Genomic DNA, 18538 nt, shown 5'->3' with positions numbered 1-18538 from the left:
AATACAGGTGTGCCAAGCTTGTTTTTTCTTTCTTTCTTTAACCTTTATTTAACTAGGCAAGTCATTTAAGAATAGTGTAATTATAGAACGCTAGTGGACTTATATTGAGAAGCAAAGTGAAAACAGCCTCTTGGTCATCAACATTGTTGCATGTGCTGCATTGACCATGCAGAGATTGAACGCAAGCGTCTCGTGCTCCAGGAACAACAAATGCGCTCATTGATTGACAGGGGCGGGGCTAGGTCTGTGTGGAACGCAGCGGAGAGAAATTACTCAAGTAAATTAGCGAAGTAAACTAAAAAAATGCACGTTACACACGGCGTATTACATTTAACAAACCGAACATTCAAATACCGTTATAGAACGTAAAGTTAAAAAACAAAACCGGTCCATGCATCAATACTATATCGTAAATATATATAGTAAAATACGGTATATTGGTATATCGTAAAATAAAATATACCACCCAGCCCTAATTGTGGCCAATGTAATGGCGGGTTATTCAGAGCCCCATGAAATGACACCATATAGATTATACAGCCCCTACTGAGTATTCCCTACCCCACTTTTACTGCGGCACCAAGAATAGTTTTTGCTCAATAAATCAATGTGTATACCATATACAGTGATTCACATTGGGGGCGTTTATTTAACCTTGGAACATGTTTTAAAACACAAATGTAATGCAAATGTCACTTAAATATGAACATGAATAATTGTTATACTGTTACATGGGGACTTTTATTTTGAAATGTTCCGAAATTCCGTAACCCGGAAGTACTTTTTGTGCTGCTGACGAGACTCTGATCTCTTTCTAGCGTTGAACATGGCGACCGAGGTAGACTAGCTGGAAACGTTAGCCAGCATCAACATGAGCAAATAAATGGTTACCAGTTTGACCTTTTATCGTTTCGAATTAAATGGTTGATTAGGTAGTATGCAGGAAAGTGACGCGTGTAATTAACTTTCTCAACCTACAGATTAGGTGAAATAATGGAAACTCGAGGAATAGAACAGATGTTTGACTTCCAGCGGTAAGAACAAGAAGTGTTGTTGTCAAGACAAGCTAGCTAGCAGTTAAATTAGTTTATCAGTCCACCGATACCCATGGCAGAGATTTCCAATAGTGTTGCTCATAATCGGCTCTGGCTATTAGCTAGCTAAGTCACCGTCTTCTTGGCGTTCATTTAGCTTGTTAGTTACTGTAAGCAAATTAGCCTACAAGATGTCAATACTATTATCCATTAACGGCTAGCTAGCAAGTAGTTTGGTCGGTTGCAGTTACATTAGTTTCATAGTTAGAGGCATATAATCTGTCCCCTTGGACTCAGAATATTTTTCCTGTCAAGGATAACACTGAGTTGTCTCTGTGTCTGTCTCAAACAGGTTGCCAAACGATGGACTGGTCCTTTTGCTGGTGTTGCTTTATTCTCCAGTTGGCCTGTGTTTGATGTTACTACGACTCTTCGTAGGTGCACATGTGTTTTTGGTGAGCTGTGCACTCCCAGACAGTCTTGCTAGAAGGTAAGGGTAGTTTTGCAAATGGTTATCTTACTAAATGTTAGGTTGACTCAGCATAATGACGTCATCATACACAGTGGGGTGACTTCCTGCTTAAAATAAAAACAAATCTGTCATACAGGCACAATGGTGAAGGGGCATAAAGATGTCGATATGTCATTGTTAAACCGCTGTCCATAGTGCTTAAACTCTAGGCGGAATTCTGACTTCTCCCTACAGTTCTGAGCGATTAGCTTCGCTCATGTGAACTACAATCCCGATGCTGTGTTTAGACACGTCAATAATCAACGCTTTCAAAAATGGCCTTTATCTTTCATCAGAAGAGAAAGAATCCTTCAAATAAAAAAGATACACTTACTGTAGCAGTTTTACACATCCATTCAGCTATGGGTGCCTCCATCTGACTAAACTACACTTCCTATACACTTCCAGAGTTACCCTTACACACAGGTGTTTGGAGCACACTAGATAGCTAATTAGCACAGGCGGTCGCCTCTTGTCTTCTGTCTGTTTTTTAAAATAAGCGATGTAGCATGGAGATATGGCCGTGTGGGAACATTAACCGAATAAAAGGTGTGTAGTATTTAACCTTTTGTTTTTAGAAAAGTATTTCTCGCTGATATGAAAGATATGTTCCTTATCTTTCAAAAACACCGTCAGCGATGGGTTTTAATGTTTAAAGCAAGCGTCAGGGCTCTTAAAAAAACTCCCCCGGTCAGGAGATACTAACATCAATAGGTGCTAAAGCAGTTGGCGTCTATGAATGGGGTACACTGTCCACTGAGGATTTAAACGATGGCTTTTTAAATGTTTTTTAAACATGGTTCAATGCACCAATAAATCAGCACAATATACTTTTTCAGTTTTTCAAATTGCTGGCAACCTGGAGCTAGAATTGGGTCAATGTATACTTTGCTAATGACGACACAAAAAATAATAAAGGAAATAAATGTACAATACAAAAAACTTAGAAAACGAGGCATTTGTGGTAAGTACATGAGGTCTAAAAAAACATGAGCTGGTGCACACCAGAATAATAGTTTGTGTGGATGTGCTTACTAACGGCGAATAAACTATCAAAATAAAGTCGCACACTTTTGAATACCCATTAAATTGCTGGGAGATTATACATGGAGTGTGCAACTTTCTTTCTTTTGATAGTTTAAAGTACATGGGGGTCACCATCTTTATGCACCTCTGCTATTGGCTTCTCCCAATATGGGTATGCCTCAACCAAAGAAGGGTGCACATTTGAAGGAACCAATTGTGGGAAGTCTTGGCAAATTTGCTGTTTGTCTACTATCTCTCCATTTTTAAAACATATTATCCTGTTTTGTGTTCACTGGATCAAACTCAAAGAATTCTTCCTGTTCCAGATTCATTGTGAGAATAATGTTCTCAGTCCTTGGTATGCACGTCAGACAGAACAGCCCACGTTCAAGAGACAAAAGCACAAAACTGTACATCTGCAATCACGTGACCCAGTTTGACCACAACATTGTCAATCTTCTGACTTCCTGCAATACGGTGAGTGTTTTGTTGAAGTGAATCTATGCATCGTGTTGCACTTTGAGCTCCTTGAGTTGTTCTCAATGATTTTATATATACAATAGATGACTGATAGGGGGCACTGTGTTGAAGCCACCGTGCCTCCATCTTGGTTCTCCCTCACCATTGTGTTGAAGCCACTGTGCCTCCATCTTGGCACTCCCCCACCATTGTAAAAAATATTCTGGAAGCTATAGAAATGCATTTAATGTCTATATTAGTTTTTGCCACATTTGTTTAATTAGACACCTTCATGCATACTTTTACATTATATGATATGAGCTAAACATAAAAAAATATGTAAAAACATTGTTATTTAGATATGACTAATGTAATTTTGTCCTTGAAACATTTAATTGAAATACTGTAGAATTCCATTCATTCCTATAGAGGACTGCTCCTACTGGGGAGTGCCAGTATGGCAGACCGGTGGCGTCAAAGCCGCTCAATGGCCAATACATGGCATCAGCAATCCAGGGTTTGTAAACATCATTGGTTGTTCTTGCCCAGCTGAACAAAGAGAGCGGTATTGACTCAACCTTATGCCATCGGCCAGTGTTTGTTATTCATTTTTTCCATGACTTGTGACCTGTTCCTCTGCTCAGCCTATGCTGGAGGACTCTGCAGGCTTGGTGTGTTGGGCCAGAGGCTTCATGGAGCTCAACCTTACGCCATCAGCCAGTGTTTGTTATTCATTTTTACCATGACTTGTGACCTGTTCCTCTGCTCAGCCTATGCTGGAGGACTCTGCAGGCTTCGTGTGTTGGGCCAGAGGCTTCATGGAGCTAGGTGCCATATCGGGCCAGGATGAGATGGAGGAGTCCCTCAGGAGATACTGCTCCTCTCCAGAAACTCTGCCCCTGCTCCTCTTCCCCGAGGAGGACACCACCAACGGGCGCGCTGGCCTGCTGAAGTTCAGGTGAGCTACAACACACTGCATTATCCCTGTCATCAAGCTGATTGAGTTCTCACTGTCTCTCGCTTTGGGTTTGAAGTGTTCTTTCATCAAACCAAAAGTGTCCCTGCCCCACAGCACTGGTTTAAGCATAATGTGCAGATCAGTACTATCCATGGGATTTATCTTGTGTATAAGACAAATGTTTTTGTAATCGATTATATCTTCAGTCTTTGTATATACAAATACGTTTTTTAATTTTTCCCTAATCACCAGTAGAACACAGAACTATTGCTGTTATTAATTTAAATGGAAATAGTGATTTATTAATGGGTCTTTAGAGGAGAATCTGTCCTGAGCAGAATGCCAACACTGCTGTAAGCTGCCTCTGTACTGCCCCTGTATTACTGATTCTAAGAGCTACTGAGCTAACCTGTGTTTTATCTCCCTCAGCTCCTGGCCTTTCTCCATGACTGATTCCATTCAGCCTGTGGCCTTACAAGTGAAGAGGCCATTTGTAGCTCTGGTAATACCATCAAAACTAAACTGCCTCTGTCATATTAATTTAAAAGCAGTACTCATAGCATATTTAACCATCTACATTTGGTGAGTGTTTGTGTAAAAAGTTGGTCTTTCAAAAATTGAAGGTTTCCTCCAACAGTCCATAGACGACCAGTACTTTCTTGTAAAATTGGTTTTCACGCCAGTGATAGACCTAAAGATTTTGTGTTGATTCTTCACTCTGCCTTTACATAATTCTGTTAGACACATGCAGAGGATTTCCTGAAATGAAAGTACTAATGCAGTTTGTTCCTCTTTCTCAAGAGCACGCCAGAGTCCTTTTGGCTGACAGAACTGTTGTGGACCTTTTTCGTCCCATGTACAGTGTACCATGTAAGGTACTAAATAATTACTGTCTCTCACTACTTGTCTTTGTCGGGGCTCTGGTTGGACCTTGTAAAGGTATCACTTTGATAATTGACACATTTTATGCATGCCCTTAAAGTCCAGTCCATTACTCACTGGAAGATTCTGCTAGAATTAACAATGGTTTTTGTGATGGTCTTGCTGTTTCAGAGTTAACATTTTGTCAAGATCAGCAATATATTGTGTTGTAATATAACTTTTCATTCAGCTTGATTAGAGGCGGGGAAAGTTTAATATCACTTTTATACTAAATGTTTTTCTGCAAAATTTACCACACTGCCAACTATTTTTCGCTTTTTCCTCATACCTGAAAGGTATTGCTGGTATCAAAGCGGAAACTTTTTTATTTCCGCCTAACGGCCTAGTAATGATTTCGGTAAACTTCTGCCTACGGCTTAGTATGAAACGTAGTCGTAAACCTGAGGGGGCATTGGCATGCACTACGTTCTTAAACTCTTCATGAATGTTAGGCAGCGCCAGTTAACCATCCTCCTGCTAGTTCTAAACTTTGCATAGCCCACCACTAAGCATGCACTGTTTTCTTAACCACAGCTGGATGGATCCCTAAAGAATTACTGTGGGAATAAATATCACTGATTGACGAAAATATTAGAATAAAGTAGGCTAATGCAATTGACGGCATGTATCAAATTTTATGTTATGTAGTTTTAACAAGTGGATTATTTTGCTGTTCAGTCGCTTAGTAGCCTAGGCCTACTCCCGACCAAACGCCAGTGACTTCACTGTCTTGTCCCAATCAATGTGATTTTGTTTCACTGAATCTCTGTCTGTATAGGTTCATTGGTTTCTGGCTGGTTTTCTGAGGTGGTATAGCTCGTCTATTTCATTTGCTCTTCTATCACTGATCAGAAACATGTTGCATGCAATAATGTAGCCTAAATGAAGTGTAGGCCTATTATTTTGCTAGATCGCGGATAGACCACTCCAAAAGCCTGCGGAGGTTGTGAAATATGAAGACGAGACTCACATGCTGTTGAAAATAGGATTGCTATTATTTTTTATGGGTATCATGATGAAGGTACTCTCAATGTAAGACCTTACGCCTGCTTGCTAGCAAAGTTGAGTGAGGATAGGAAAGAGATGAAGCATGGATAAAATAATATACGTTATTTTATGACAGCGATTCTACACATTCCCTTGACACAAGTTGAGTGGGAAAAATATTATTTGTATTTTATTCTGTTATATTCCTTATATATTCTCACTACAAATATACACTGAGCGTACAAAACATTAAGAACACCTCAATTTGTCGGGGCATGGATTCTACAAGGTGTTGAAAGTGTTCCACAGGGATGCTGGCCCATGTTGACTCCAATGCTTCCTACAGTTGGCTGTTGGCTGTATGTCTTTTGGGTGGTGGACCATTCTTGATGCACACTGGAAACTGTTGAGTGTGAAAAACCCAGCAGTGTTCCAGTTCTTGACACAAACCAGCCTGGCACCACATACACCATTTCAAAGTCACTTAAATCTTTTGTCATGCCCAGTCACCCTCTGAATGGCGTAGACACAATCTATGTCTCAAGGTGAAAAAAAATCCTTCTTTAAACTGTCTCCTCTTCATCTACACTGATTTTTAAGTGGATTTAACAAGTGACATCAATAAGGGATCATAGCTTTCACCTAGATAGTCGATGTCATGGAAAGAGCAGGTGTTCATAATGTTTTGTACACTCAGTGTATTTGTGATTGGGGTAGGTGTGTTGTCTGTTTGTTGAACAAAATAATGAACTATTGATTTCATTCATTTGGACATAACATACTTTTGTATATATAGTGTATGTGGACACCCCTTCAAATGAGTGGATTCGGCTATTTATAAATTCAAGCACACAGCCATGCAATCTCCATAGACATACATTGACAGTAGAATGGCCTTACCAAAGAGCTCAGTGACTTTCAACATGGCACCGTCATAGGATGCCACCTTTTCAACCATAAGTGCTGTTATCGTAAAGTGGAAACGTCTAGGAGCAACTTGTGTGGTAGGCCACAAGTTCACAGAACGGGACTGCTGAGTGTTGAAGCACGTAGCACGTACAAAAATAAAATAACATTCACTACCGCGTTCCAAACTGCCTCTGGACGTAACGCCGGCATAAGAACTGTTCGTCGGGAGCTTCATGAAATGGGTTTCCATGGTTCGGGCAAGGCCCCTTAGTTCCAGTGAAGGAAAATCTTAGTGCTACAGCATACAATTACATTCTAGACGATTCTGCGCATCCAACTTTGTGGCAACAGGAAAGGGCCTCCCCCAAGCTGTTTCAGCATGACAATGCCCCCATTCACAAAGCGAGGGCCAGCATGACAATGCCCCTGTTCACAAAGTGAGGTCCATACAGAAATGGCTTGTAGGGATCTGTGTGGAAGAACTTGACTGGCCTGCACAGAGCCCTGACTTCAACCCTATCAAACACCTTTGGGATGAATTGGAACGCTGACTGCGAGCCAGGCCTAATCGCCCAACATCAGTGCCCAAACCTCACTAATGCTCTTGTGGCTGAATTGAAGCAAGTCCCCGCAGCAATGTTCCAACATCTAGTGGAAAGCCTTCCCAGAAGAGTGGAGGTTATTATAGCAGCAAAGGGGGGACCAACTTCATATTATTTTGGAACGATATGTTCGACGTCCACATACTTTTGTTCATGTAGTGTAATTAAACTCAGTATGCCATTATTTTGAAAATACATTTTGTCTTATCCATCTTATGACCTGCCTAAACTATGTTTTTTTGATGGTGTATATTCATACAACTACAACCACTCGTCATTGGCATGCGCACGGGAGGTGTAAAAGGCGTATGCAGGAAAGAATGTCGTAAAAATTGGCCTGTTTAAGGGGGTTATGTAAACATTGCCCACTTTTTTTTTTTTACATACCGTAAAACCGTTGTGAAAGCAGAATAAGTTCACTATTAATGCTCACAAGGCTTGTAGAGACCCTGTTTTGTTTACTTTCACAGATGGCTCCCCCCTGTATCTAGACAAGATGAAGAGTCCCTTCAAGAGTTTGCCAACAAAGTCCAAGAGGTATAAAACCTTTTGTCATTCTAATTTTTACACCCTTATTCTGCACTGCCTTCTATTCCCTACCGCCCACATTTATATCAAACAAACAAAGCAAGTATGTATCTTATCAAAGGGTTTGTTGTATATTGCAAGTTATTATCACATTGGGAGCTGAAAATTCACAATGATATGGAACACTAAAGAGAATAATTATTATATTGTCCTCTGATTTGTCTTTGTGTCGTCCATTTTCAGCTTCTAGCCACTGAGCTCAGCGTGGTCTCTACACAGATTACCAAAGCAGACAAAGCAGAGCACATCAAGAGGAAAAGGCACATTGCACCGCGCACCACAACCTCAAGTAAGTAAGGGAGAGCCCTGGAGAAAACTTCCCTGACAAGGCCCTTCCTACAGCATGGCCTTGGTGCAAGTTATGCTCACTTGGAGGGTGGTTGGCACCATTGGTGATGGTGTGTATTTGCTGCTGTCTGTCCAGATCTGGGTGCCAGACCACGTCCAGTTCCCCTGGGCTTCATGATCCGCAGCTCTGGGGTGGAGGAGCTCAGGATCAGCAGGATGGCTCAGCAGGTGAAGGAGGTTCTGCCTGACATCCCCCTTGGCATCATCACCAGAGACCTGGGTATGCCACCTTTTTATTTCCAGTGCAGTGTCTGGGAATTTGGCATGGTGATGAGCAGTGCACTGACTCGAGTCCTGTATTTGCATGTGAATTTTATTCAAATGGAGTTTGTATTAGGATCAATGGGAGAAAAAGGCACAGTAGCTTGCAGCTTTCCCTAAATCTTTCCCTTTACCCTTTATACAGTGCAAACCAACTGTGTGGACACCACTATCACTAACCTGCTGGAGAGCACTGAGGTGTTCCCAGTGGAGGCCACAGGCGGCACCACGTCTGCACCAGGCCCAGCCTGGCGGTCCCTCTCTTCTTCAGCTGCACCTGCTCCCACCATTAAGGTTTGCCAATCATCTAAATGATGTCTTACGTCCACTGGTAGTCTATATTACCTTGCTCGCAAAGTAATTGATGTACCATCTTGCTACGCTATTCTATTTATCAGGAGTTTGCTATATAGTCTGATTTTGATCATTTTGACCCATAGCCTGCTGCCAAATCTTTTGGGAAATCACCGGTAGACAGACACATGTCCCTACAAGAGAGGAAAGAGGCCTTGTATGAGTTTGCAAGAAGGTGAGATCAAAGCTGCAATTCAATCTCGGATTGATTTATAATTTCACCTACATTTTACACTCAGTCGTTGTTGTCCACTTTTCAACTCTGTTAGTTGTTTCCGCCCTCCTTTCTCTAGACGCTACATCGAAAAGCATGAACTGGAGCAGGACGAAACCTCTGAACAAGATCTGATTGCTGGGAAACGTGTTAGGAATGACAGTTGTTAAAATCAAAAAATTGTACAGACAATAAGTGTACTGGAGTGTATGCAGAGCAGAGGAGTTTTTGTTGACCCACACGTACAGGAAGAAGACTTGAAGATTTCAATGGATTTATTTGTATTTTTTTATAATTTTTTGCATGGAAATCATGCATGTCTTTTTAATTGTTTGTCCTGGTAAAAATATTATTTTGATAACAATTTCTATTAAGACCCAGTGACGTGAAACATCTCATTATTTTTATAATGGCAGAGGTGGTGGTAAAAACTAAATCTATCTTGCTCTGCTTTCAGAGAATACTCCTCAGGTCTTAGGTTCATTATGATTTGTCAGTAAGTGTTTCTGCAGTATACATTTTTAAATTCAATAAAATCAGTCATTTATAAATGCAAGAGATTGTCTTGAATAGCATCACAATTCCAGTATTTATCTTTGATTTACCCTGGCTGGAATCAATGAATGCAAAGCACCATTGGGTCATAAAATCAGTGTATGTCATACTTTTGAACTTTTCTTCAGAGTAAATACATTTGTGTATAAACGTTTGTAATTATCAAGTCAAAAACCCAACTATAAAACCGTAAACTAGAGCATATAGCTTTTGAGGGAGGTCATTCAAAGTGAATCCTATTGTTGGCAGTAGATAAGACAGGCTGATCATCCCTGTGATTAGCTAAAGAAACTTAACATTAAACAAATGTTTAATAGTCAGACGAAATAAGAATAGCACACCATTGTGAATGAGGTGTTATGGTTGTGTAGGCGTGGCATATGAGTGTTCTTCTGTCTCTGCCTGAGGCCCAGGCTCTTGTGGCGCAGCGGGTATATCACTCCCCTCTGCACCGCAGGATCATATGGCCGACCCCCCCCCCCCCTTAAACTGTTCTCCCTCTTTCATACACTTGTTTGAGAAGTAGGCCACTAACCCAGTACATCACCTATAGTTATCTGCCCCACTATGGGCACTGTGGCAGTATCGTGTACACGGGGTGGAAATTACCAGTGACCTCAATATATTATCACAAAACTTGGGTGCCGATAAGATACGTGTTGCGATTCAATACTGTGATTTGATTGCAATTTGATGTTCCAAACTTATTGCTCACCATATGTCTGCTACAGAGACAAGAGAGCCATGAGAAAACAAGTTTTGATCAGTCATGAAATAAAAGTGCTGAAAACAAATGGGCTCCTATTTAAGAAGATGGGGAACTAGCTATGAAGGAAAAATACTGTTTTGGTGCAGGTATAGCCAACTAGTGCAAAAATAATCTTGCAATATTGTCAAAATAATATTTCTTCAAAAATAATATCTCTATGTAACTAGATTTTTTTTTTTATCACCAATGTGTATGTATCTCATAGTCGGGAGAGTGAAGGGAAGAATGGGTGATACAAAAAATGTTATTCAAGTAGGCCTATCTGTAATCTGAGATTTCATCCTGACAATGGTTAGTTGAATGTTGCAGATTTTTTTTTAATTATGTGGAACCTTAAAGGTAAACGATTATATATTTTGCCTGTAACTCGTATAATTCAGATAGTGGATGACTGTCTTGAAGATGGCATTTAATCACTTAAGCAAAAGCCTCAACATTTCAAATATATAGTCTGTCGCTGGTTTGTTCCCTCCAAGAAAATAGACCAAATCAAAGGTAAAAAATAATATAAATATGATTATTCATAATTTCTCCCTAATTAGTGTAAGTGATTGAGCGCTGTTTCATGATGCAAACATTATGATTGAAGGCATTGAATGCTGCAAACTTGAACAAATTCATTCTGTCACGGCATACGTGCTAGACTTTTGATAATATGATAGCGTTAGTACGATGCACAATCTGAATGTAGGCATAGGCTAATGTAGCCAGTGTTTTATTCTCGCTTCATTTCCCATGGTCCTATAATATTCAGCCTATTACAACACGTGATGTCGCACTTCCAATCAGAAATCCACCAATCACGTCGCTTACAACGCGGGCACTGCGACCAAACGGACCAATATAATTGCTGTAAATTGAAGCGGTTTTAGAGAATGACCTAACAAAAATACCCTGTACGCACCACTGAGGTATATATAAATACACATATGAGCGCAAAAGTTTGAAGATTGTAGCCATTCGAAGAAGGAAGTTAGATTAATTTTACTCCACTAACAAAATGAGAGAGATTGTTCATTTACAAGCAGGGCAGTGCGGTAATCAAATTGGCGCAAAGGTTTGTACACGTCTAGGCTTTTTTTAGCCATCTATTTTTTGTATTATGTCAAGAATTATTATTGGTTTAAAAAAAAAACTACGGCCAAGTGGCCTCGAGATAATGCTCTTTCAAAGTGTGCGCGAAAACATGTAACCCCTTTGTTCTCAGATTATCAATAATTGTTTGGCGGAAAGTATCATCCTCTCGATTATACATTGGTTGCCTTCCTGTTCCAACAAGTTCAATGATTTTAAGTTGTATGTACTTGTTTTATTCGGGGAACCATTCAAATGATCGAGGTAATGTAATTCAAGGGTGTTGACTGCCCCGCGTTGGACGAACTAGCAGTTATGTCTGGTTCAGGTCGTGGAGTGCGCCAAGTCGGCCAGCGCGCGCTCTTTGCGATTACGTTATAGCCTTGCTGTTTTTAGTTTGGTTTATATTTACTTATCGATGTACTAATATATTGAGCATAATTGTCATGTTTTATTTGTACATTTAGCGAAGGACAACGCAGAAAAAAAATATATAAAATGGGTGCCAACTTTTGAAACTCCATTTTGTTTTTGACACTTGACGCATGGAAGCCAGAAAGCAGAACTTTATTTTTTATAAACAAGTTCAAAATGGATTGTTTGCCATTTTGTATTTAATTCAACTGCAAAAATTGACAGTGAATTGACTCTGGATTGGCATTAATTGACGTCTCCCTATGCTAGTTCTGGGAGGTGATTAGTGATGAGCATGGCATTGACCCCACTGGAAGTTACAACGGGGACAGTGATCTTCAGCTGGAAAGAATTAATGTGTACTACAATGAAGCTTCAGGTGAGTTAAGTGGTGTGATTTCTTGAGCCACAATGGTCTGGTAAATCTGGCAATTGTCCATTTGGGCTAAATGCAACAAAACCAAAAATGGATCTCCTAGTTACCATTATTAGCCAGGTACGATTGTTTTGAATTTCTTTTTTAAGTGCTATTTTTGACTTTTCAGGTGGAAAGTACGTGCCACGCGCAGTACTTGTGGACTTGGAGCCTGGGACCATGGACTCTGTGAGGTCCGGACCTTTCGGTCAAATCTTCAGGCCTGACAACTTTGTCTTCGGTAAGAAACTTGGAAGTGGTCTATGGGCCAGTATTACTACAACAAACCTTCATTACTTGACTACAGGCACCACAGGCAAACCGTTGGCATTGGTTACTCAAAATAAAGGGTTGCAATGTCACTTAATTAGCTTTGTCATCTCCTGCTTTAGTGTTTGTGTAATCCATCACTAGGGCCCAGTTTCATCTCATGTTATCTTTACTTTGACATTATACTTCTGTCCATTACAGGTCAGAGTGGAGCAGGTAACAACTGGGCCAAGGGCCACTACACTGAGGGTGCAGAGCTGGTTGACTCTGTCTTGGATGTGGTGAGGAAAGAGGCTGAGAGCTGTGACTGCCTGCAGGGCTTCCAGCTCACCCACTCCCTGGGAGGTGGAACCGGCTCTGGCATGGGCACCCTGCTCATCAGCAAGATCCGTGAAGAGTACCCCGACCGCATCATGAACACTTTCAGCGTGGTGCCCTCCCCAAAAGTGTCAGACACTGTGGTCGAGCCCTACAATGCCACCCTCTCAGTCCACCAGCTGGTAGAGAACACAGACGAGACCTACTGTATCGACAACGAGGCGCTCTACGACATCTGCTTCCGTACCCTCAAACTCACCACGCCCACCTACGGAGACCTCAACCACCTGGTGTCTGCAACCATGAGTGGGGTCACCACCTGTCTCCGCTTCCCCGGCCAGCTCAACGCTGACCTGCGCAAACTGGCAGTCAACATGGTGCCCTTCCCCCGTCTCCACTTCTTCATGCCTGGCTTTGCCCCCCTCACCAGCAGGGGCAGCCAGCAGTACAGAGCCCTGACGGTTCCAGAGCTCACTCAGCAGATGTTTGACTCGAAGAACATGATGGCCGCCTGCGACCCTCGTCACGGCCGTTACCTCACCGTGGCTGCAGTCTTCCGCGGGCGCATGTCCATGAAAGAGGTGGACGAGCAAATGCTGAACGTACAGAACAAGAACAGCAGCTATTTCGTTGAATGGATCCCCAACAACGTCAAGACTGCAGTCTGTGACATTCCTCCCCGTGGCCTCAAAATGGCTGCCACCTTCATTGGAAACAGTACTGCCATCCAGGAGCTGTTCAAGCGCATCTCTGAGCAGTTCACAGCTATGTTCCGCCGTAAGGCTTTCCTCCATTGGTACACAGGAGAAGGCATGGATGAGATGGAGTTCACTGAGGCAGAGAGCAACATGAACGACCTGGTGTCTGAGTACCAGCAGTACCAAGACGCCACTGCAGAGGAGGAGGGCGAGTTTGAAGAGGAGGGTGAAGAGGAGTTGGCTTAAATTGTCAGTTTTCTTTTCTTGTGAAACAGCTGACTGGTGTTTGTTTTTCACTTCATGTTTCCTGTATCTGACAACCTTCAGCTGTACTTTTTTTTTTTTTTTTGTAATGTTTTTTTGTTTTGTTTACTTGCAATAAAAGAAACATGGTTAAACACTTGTTTGTCATTTAATACGATCATGGGTAATGTATAGTAAGTGAAGCTAATGGTAATTTCTTAGAAATGTAGACTTTAACATTACAATTTTGTGAGGGAGGTAACGGTGAAAATTGTTTCCAATGCAGTTCAGCTATACCGAACAAATATACATGCAACTATTTTGAGGTACAGTTCATATAAAGAAGTCAGTCACTTGAAATAAATTCATTAGACCCTAATCTAAGGATTTCACATGGCTGGAAATACAGATATGCATCTGTTGGTCACAGATACCAGAAAAGGGGGGTGTTGGCCAGTATCTGGTGTGACCACCATTTGCTGCATGCAACGTGACACAGTCACATAAGTTGATCAGGCTGTTGCTTGTGGAATGTTGTCCCACTCCACTTCAATGGCTTTGCGAAGTTGGATATTGGTGGGAACTGGAATATGTGGCTGTACAAGTCTATCCAGAGCATCCTGAACATTCTCAATGGGTGATATGTCTAGAAGTATGCAGGCTGTGGAAGAACTGGGACATTTGTAGCATCCAGGAATGGTGTACAGATCTTTGTGACATGGAGCCGTGCATTATCGCGCTGAAACATACGGTGGGGGATGAATGGCACAACAATAGGCCTCAGTATCTGCATTCAAATTGCCATCGATAAAATGCAATTGTGTTGTCCATAGCTTATGCCTACCCATATGATGGGGCACTGTTCACCTCCACACAACGCCATACATGTGGTCTGCAGTTGAGGCTGGTTGGACGTACTGCCAAATTCTCTAAAAATAAATTGGAGGCAACAGCTCTGGACATTGCTGCAGTCAGCATGCCAAATGTACGCTCCCTGTGGTTAGAGCGTTGGACCAGTAACCGAAAGGTTGCTGGATCGAATCACCGAGCTGACAAGGTAAAAATCTGTCGTTCTGTCCCTGAGCAAGGCAGTTAACCCACTGTTCCCCGGGCGCTGAAGACTATGTCGATTATGGAAGCCCCCCGCACCTCTGATTCAGAGGGGTTGGGTTAAATGTGGAAGACACATTTCAGTTGAATGCATTCAGTTGTACAATTGACTAGGTATCCCCCTTTCAACTTGAAACATCTGTGGCATTGTGTTATGTGACAAAACTGCAAATTTTTTGTGGCCCTTTTGTCCCAGCACAAGGTGCACCTGTGTAATGATCATGCTGTTTAATCAGCTTCTTGATATGCCACACCTGTCAGGTGGATGGATTATCTTGGCAAAGAATAAATACTCAGTTGCAGGGATTTAAACAAATATGTGCACAAAATTTGAGAGAATTAAGCTTTTTGTGTGTATGTAAAATTTCCGGGATGTTTTATTTCAGTTCATGAAACATGGGACCAACACTTAACATGTTGCATTTATATTTTTGTTAATTGTAGTTCTACACAAGCCTTTGAACGGTATTCATGTTTGTTTTAGAGAATATTGGTATTTGCAATACATTTTTTAAAGTTAAATATTGGATCTCAAGGATTTTGGTTCCTAAAAGGCAAATATGTAGCCGATTCAAATCTGGTTAGGAAAATCCCATACTAAGAGCATCTGCTAAATGACTAATATTGATTGTGAGTATGAAACCTAAAACAGTGATGTGGAATTATTTTAATTCTAGTGAGGTCAAGGCCCATGCAATCTCCTATTCTCTATTACTAAACAGTATGTAGGTAGGACTACAATATAATACAAAATGTGAAATTCCTTTCCTGAAAAGGGGTCACCTGGGCCCAGTTTTTCAGAACATTCAACCCTGAACCCTCATTAAATTCAGTACCCCCTTCACTTTAGATTATATTTTGCCCAAATGTCATTGGATCATATAAAATGATATTTGTAGCATATGATGTATGTTAGAGATTTGGTTCAGTTCTCTCTTAACTACATCCAAAAATGAGGGACCAAATCTGAAGAATGAGCAGCATTTAACGCTACACAATTTTGATCTGGATTTAATGTTTTGGAGAAACTGGGTTCTCTTTAACTGTTGGGCTCCCGAGTGGCGCAGCTGTCTAAGGTACTGCATCTCAGTGCAAGAGGTGTCACTACAGTCGTCCGGGTTTGGCCGGGGTAAGCGGTCATTGTAAATAAGAATTTGACTTCCCTAGTTAAAAGAAAATACAAATGAACTGTTTCATGTCATGTGAGAGTAGTCGGTTGTCTTTTCACCTAAATATCACTAGGTGGCACTAATTGTTCTTTGCCCAGAATGCCAGGGACGAGATGAAAGTCAGAGGCCAGGGTTTATGATGAAGCACACCTATGCGCAGGGCCGACGTTATGGGCGGGCGCAATAGGGCCTGGCCCCACCCTACCGTATCTCCTTGCCTTTCCAAATAAAATACTAAAATATTGAACAAATATTGACAGAGACGCGCGCCGAAAGAAAGACCCATCTGTCTTGTTTTGCACACTTTGTACAAAATAATAAAATGCAGTACTACAGGATATTTCTTAACGTAGCTCTTTATTAGCTAGCTATAACTGCCATGTTCACGTATCGCCAACCAGGATCAAACTGATCATGACCTAACCATTTGGGTGGTCTTAACCAATCATAGCACAGTATGATATGGCGGTAAAATGCACCCAATTATAATTCAGTATGTTTACACATATGGATATTACACCATCAATCTTATCTAATGCATCGGAGCGAGCGAAACAGCGCCCCTCTGTCTCCGTAAGTGTAGGCCATGTATCTGAAGCTGTCTGGACAAAAGGAGTATTGCATGTCATACTTTTTCTGTATTGACAGTTTCAGATGATATTGTACATTGGCTACATATCGTAAAACGGGCGCTGTTTCGCTCGCTAGTTTCACCAGAGAGGAAGAGGCGAAGCGAAAGGGCTCACTCTCACAAATAAAAAATCTGTGCTGAGTAATCCCAATGCGATTCTATGGGCAAAATATGTAGACCTATCTTCTCGCCTGCATTTCCGATTTTACAATCTATGACAATCCCGGCGTTGGGACAATGACTTGTATTTTTAGGGCGGGAAATGAGCATCTCATCATTATATAGAGTTTTCTGGTTTCAGCCATTTGCGAATTAGAAAGGAAAGTTGGCGGGTGCACAGTGCACTGTTTGGATGCTGGCTTCCCCTACAGTAAATTAATAATTCAAAATACTTTACCAGAGAGCTTGATTTAGCCACAGATGACCATTAGCTTCTTTAAAAAATCACAAGTGCATAGGCCTATGACTATTTGGGAAGCCAGTAATTTGGGCAGTGTGCGTGGCAATAGGCCTAGCTGATTATTGAGTTGTGTCAGTCAATGAAAATCACCTAAAATGTGGGAAGATAATGTGTTTTGAGTATAATTTAAAATGTTGAGACAAGTAGAAGGGGAAGGGTGTGTAGGTGAAGATATGGGCATCTCTCTCCATGTGCTCTGCTGTCTCCTGACAATTATTGGATATTCATTGTTTCATTGTGTGAGTTGTTTGCCCTTTGATTGTTTATTTTGATCAATTCACAATTACATATGTAACTAGTAGGCCTAGTAAATGTACCCTTAATCCACTGTGGAGCTCACTGTATATGCAGCTATCGGTGGCACACAGCAACCCTGGGCCACATGTGCTATACCACTGTACTATGAGTTTATCATTAAAATGATTAGCATATAGAGGACAGAAGTCACAGGACTAAGATAAGCACATTTTTTAGGGCCTATAATAACCAAATCAAATCATCAAATCAAGTTTATTTTATATAGCCCTTCGTACATCAGCTAATATCTCGAAGTGCTGTACAGAAACCCAGCCTAAAACCCCAAACAGCAAGCAATGCAGGTGTAGAAGCACGGCGGCTAGGAAAAACTCCCTAGAAAGGCCAAAACCTAGGAAGAAACCTAGAGAGGAACCAGGCTATGAGGGGTGGCCAGTCCTCTTCTGGCTGTGCCGGGTGGAGATTATAACAGAACATGGCCAAGATGTTCAAATGTTCATAAATGACCAGCATGGTCAAATAATAATCAGGAGTAAATGTCAGTTGGCTTTTCATAGCCGATCATTAAGAGTATCTCTACCGCTCCTGCGGTCTCTAGAGAGTTGAAAACAGCAGATCTGGGACAGGTAGAACGTCCGGTGGACAGGTCAGGGTTCCATAGCCGCAGGCAGAACAGTTGAAACTGGAACAGCAGCAAGGCCAGGTGGACTGGGGACAGCAAGGAGTCATCATGCCCGGTAGTCCTGACGCATGGTCCTAGGGCTCAGGTCCTCCGAGAGAGAGAAAGAAAGAGAGAAGGAGAGAATTATTTTGTACAAAGTGTGCAAAACAAGAGAGATGGGTCTTTCTGTCGGCGCGCGTCTCTGTCATACTTAAATTCACACAGGACACCGGATAAGACAGGAGAAGTACTCCAGATATAACCAACTGACCCTAGCCCCCCGACACATAAACTACTGCAGCATAAATACTGGAGGCTGAGACA

General features: G+C 41.6%; 2 protein-coding genes across 2 annotated transcripts; both read left to right on the top strand.

Moving 5' to 3' along the window:
* The first annotated feature begins 794 nt into the window (after positions 1–794).
* On the top strand, positions 795–9728 carry LOC139574206 (lipid droplet-regulating VLDL assembly factor AUP1-like). Its single transcript, XM_071398563.1, has 12 exons — positions 795–1034; positions 1387–1524; positions 2898–3048; positions 3801–3988; positions 4418–4490; positions 4790–4863; positions 7878–7944; positions 8179–8284; positions 8420–8563; positions 8750–8898; positions 9045–9133; positions 9252–9728. The coding sequence occupies exons 1-12, from the start codon at positions 994–996 to the stop codon at positions 9340–9342; spliced, it is 1311 nt and encodes a 436-aa protein (XP_071254664.1). The 5' UTR covers positions 795–993; the 3' UTR covers positions 9343–9728.
* A 1617-nt stretch (positions 9729–11345) lies between these two features.
* On the top strand, positions 11346–14083 carry LOC139574205 (tubulin beta-4B chain-like). The gene is made up of 4 exons (XM_071398562.1): positions 11346–11553; positions 12255–12363; positions 12530–12640; positions 12871–14083. The coding sequence occupies exons 1-4, from the start codon at positions 11497–11499 to the stop codon at positions 13929–13931; spliced, it is 1338 nt and encodes a 445-aa protein (XP_071254663.1). The 5' UTR covers positions 11346–11496; the 3' UTR covers positions 13932–14083.
* Positions 14084–18538: the final 4455 nt, after the last annotated feature.

This window comes from Salvelinus alpinus, chromosome 4 (assembly GCF_045679555.1).
Source record: "Salvelinus alpinus chromosome 4, SLU_Salpinus.1, whole genome shotgun sequence".
NCBI lineage: Eukaryota > Metazoa > Chordata > Actinopteri > Salmoniformes > Salmonidae > Salvelinus > Salvelinus alpinus.
Note: the sequence above shows the minus strand (reverse complement) of the source record. Positions and strands in the feature narration are given on the sequence as shown.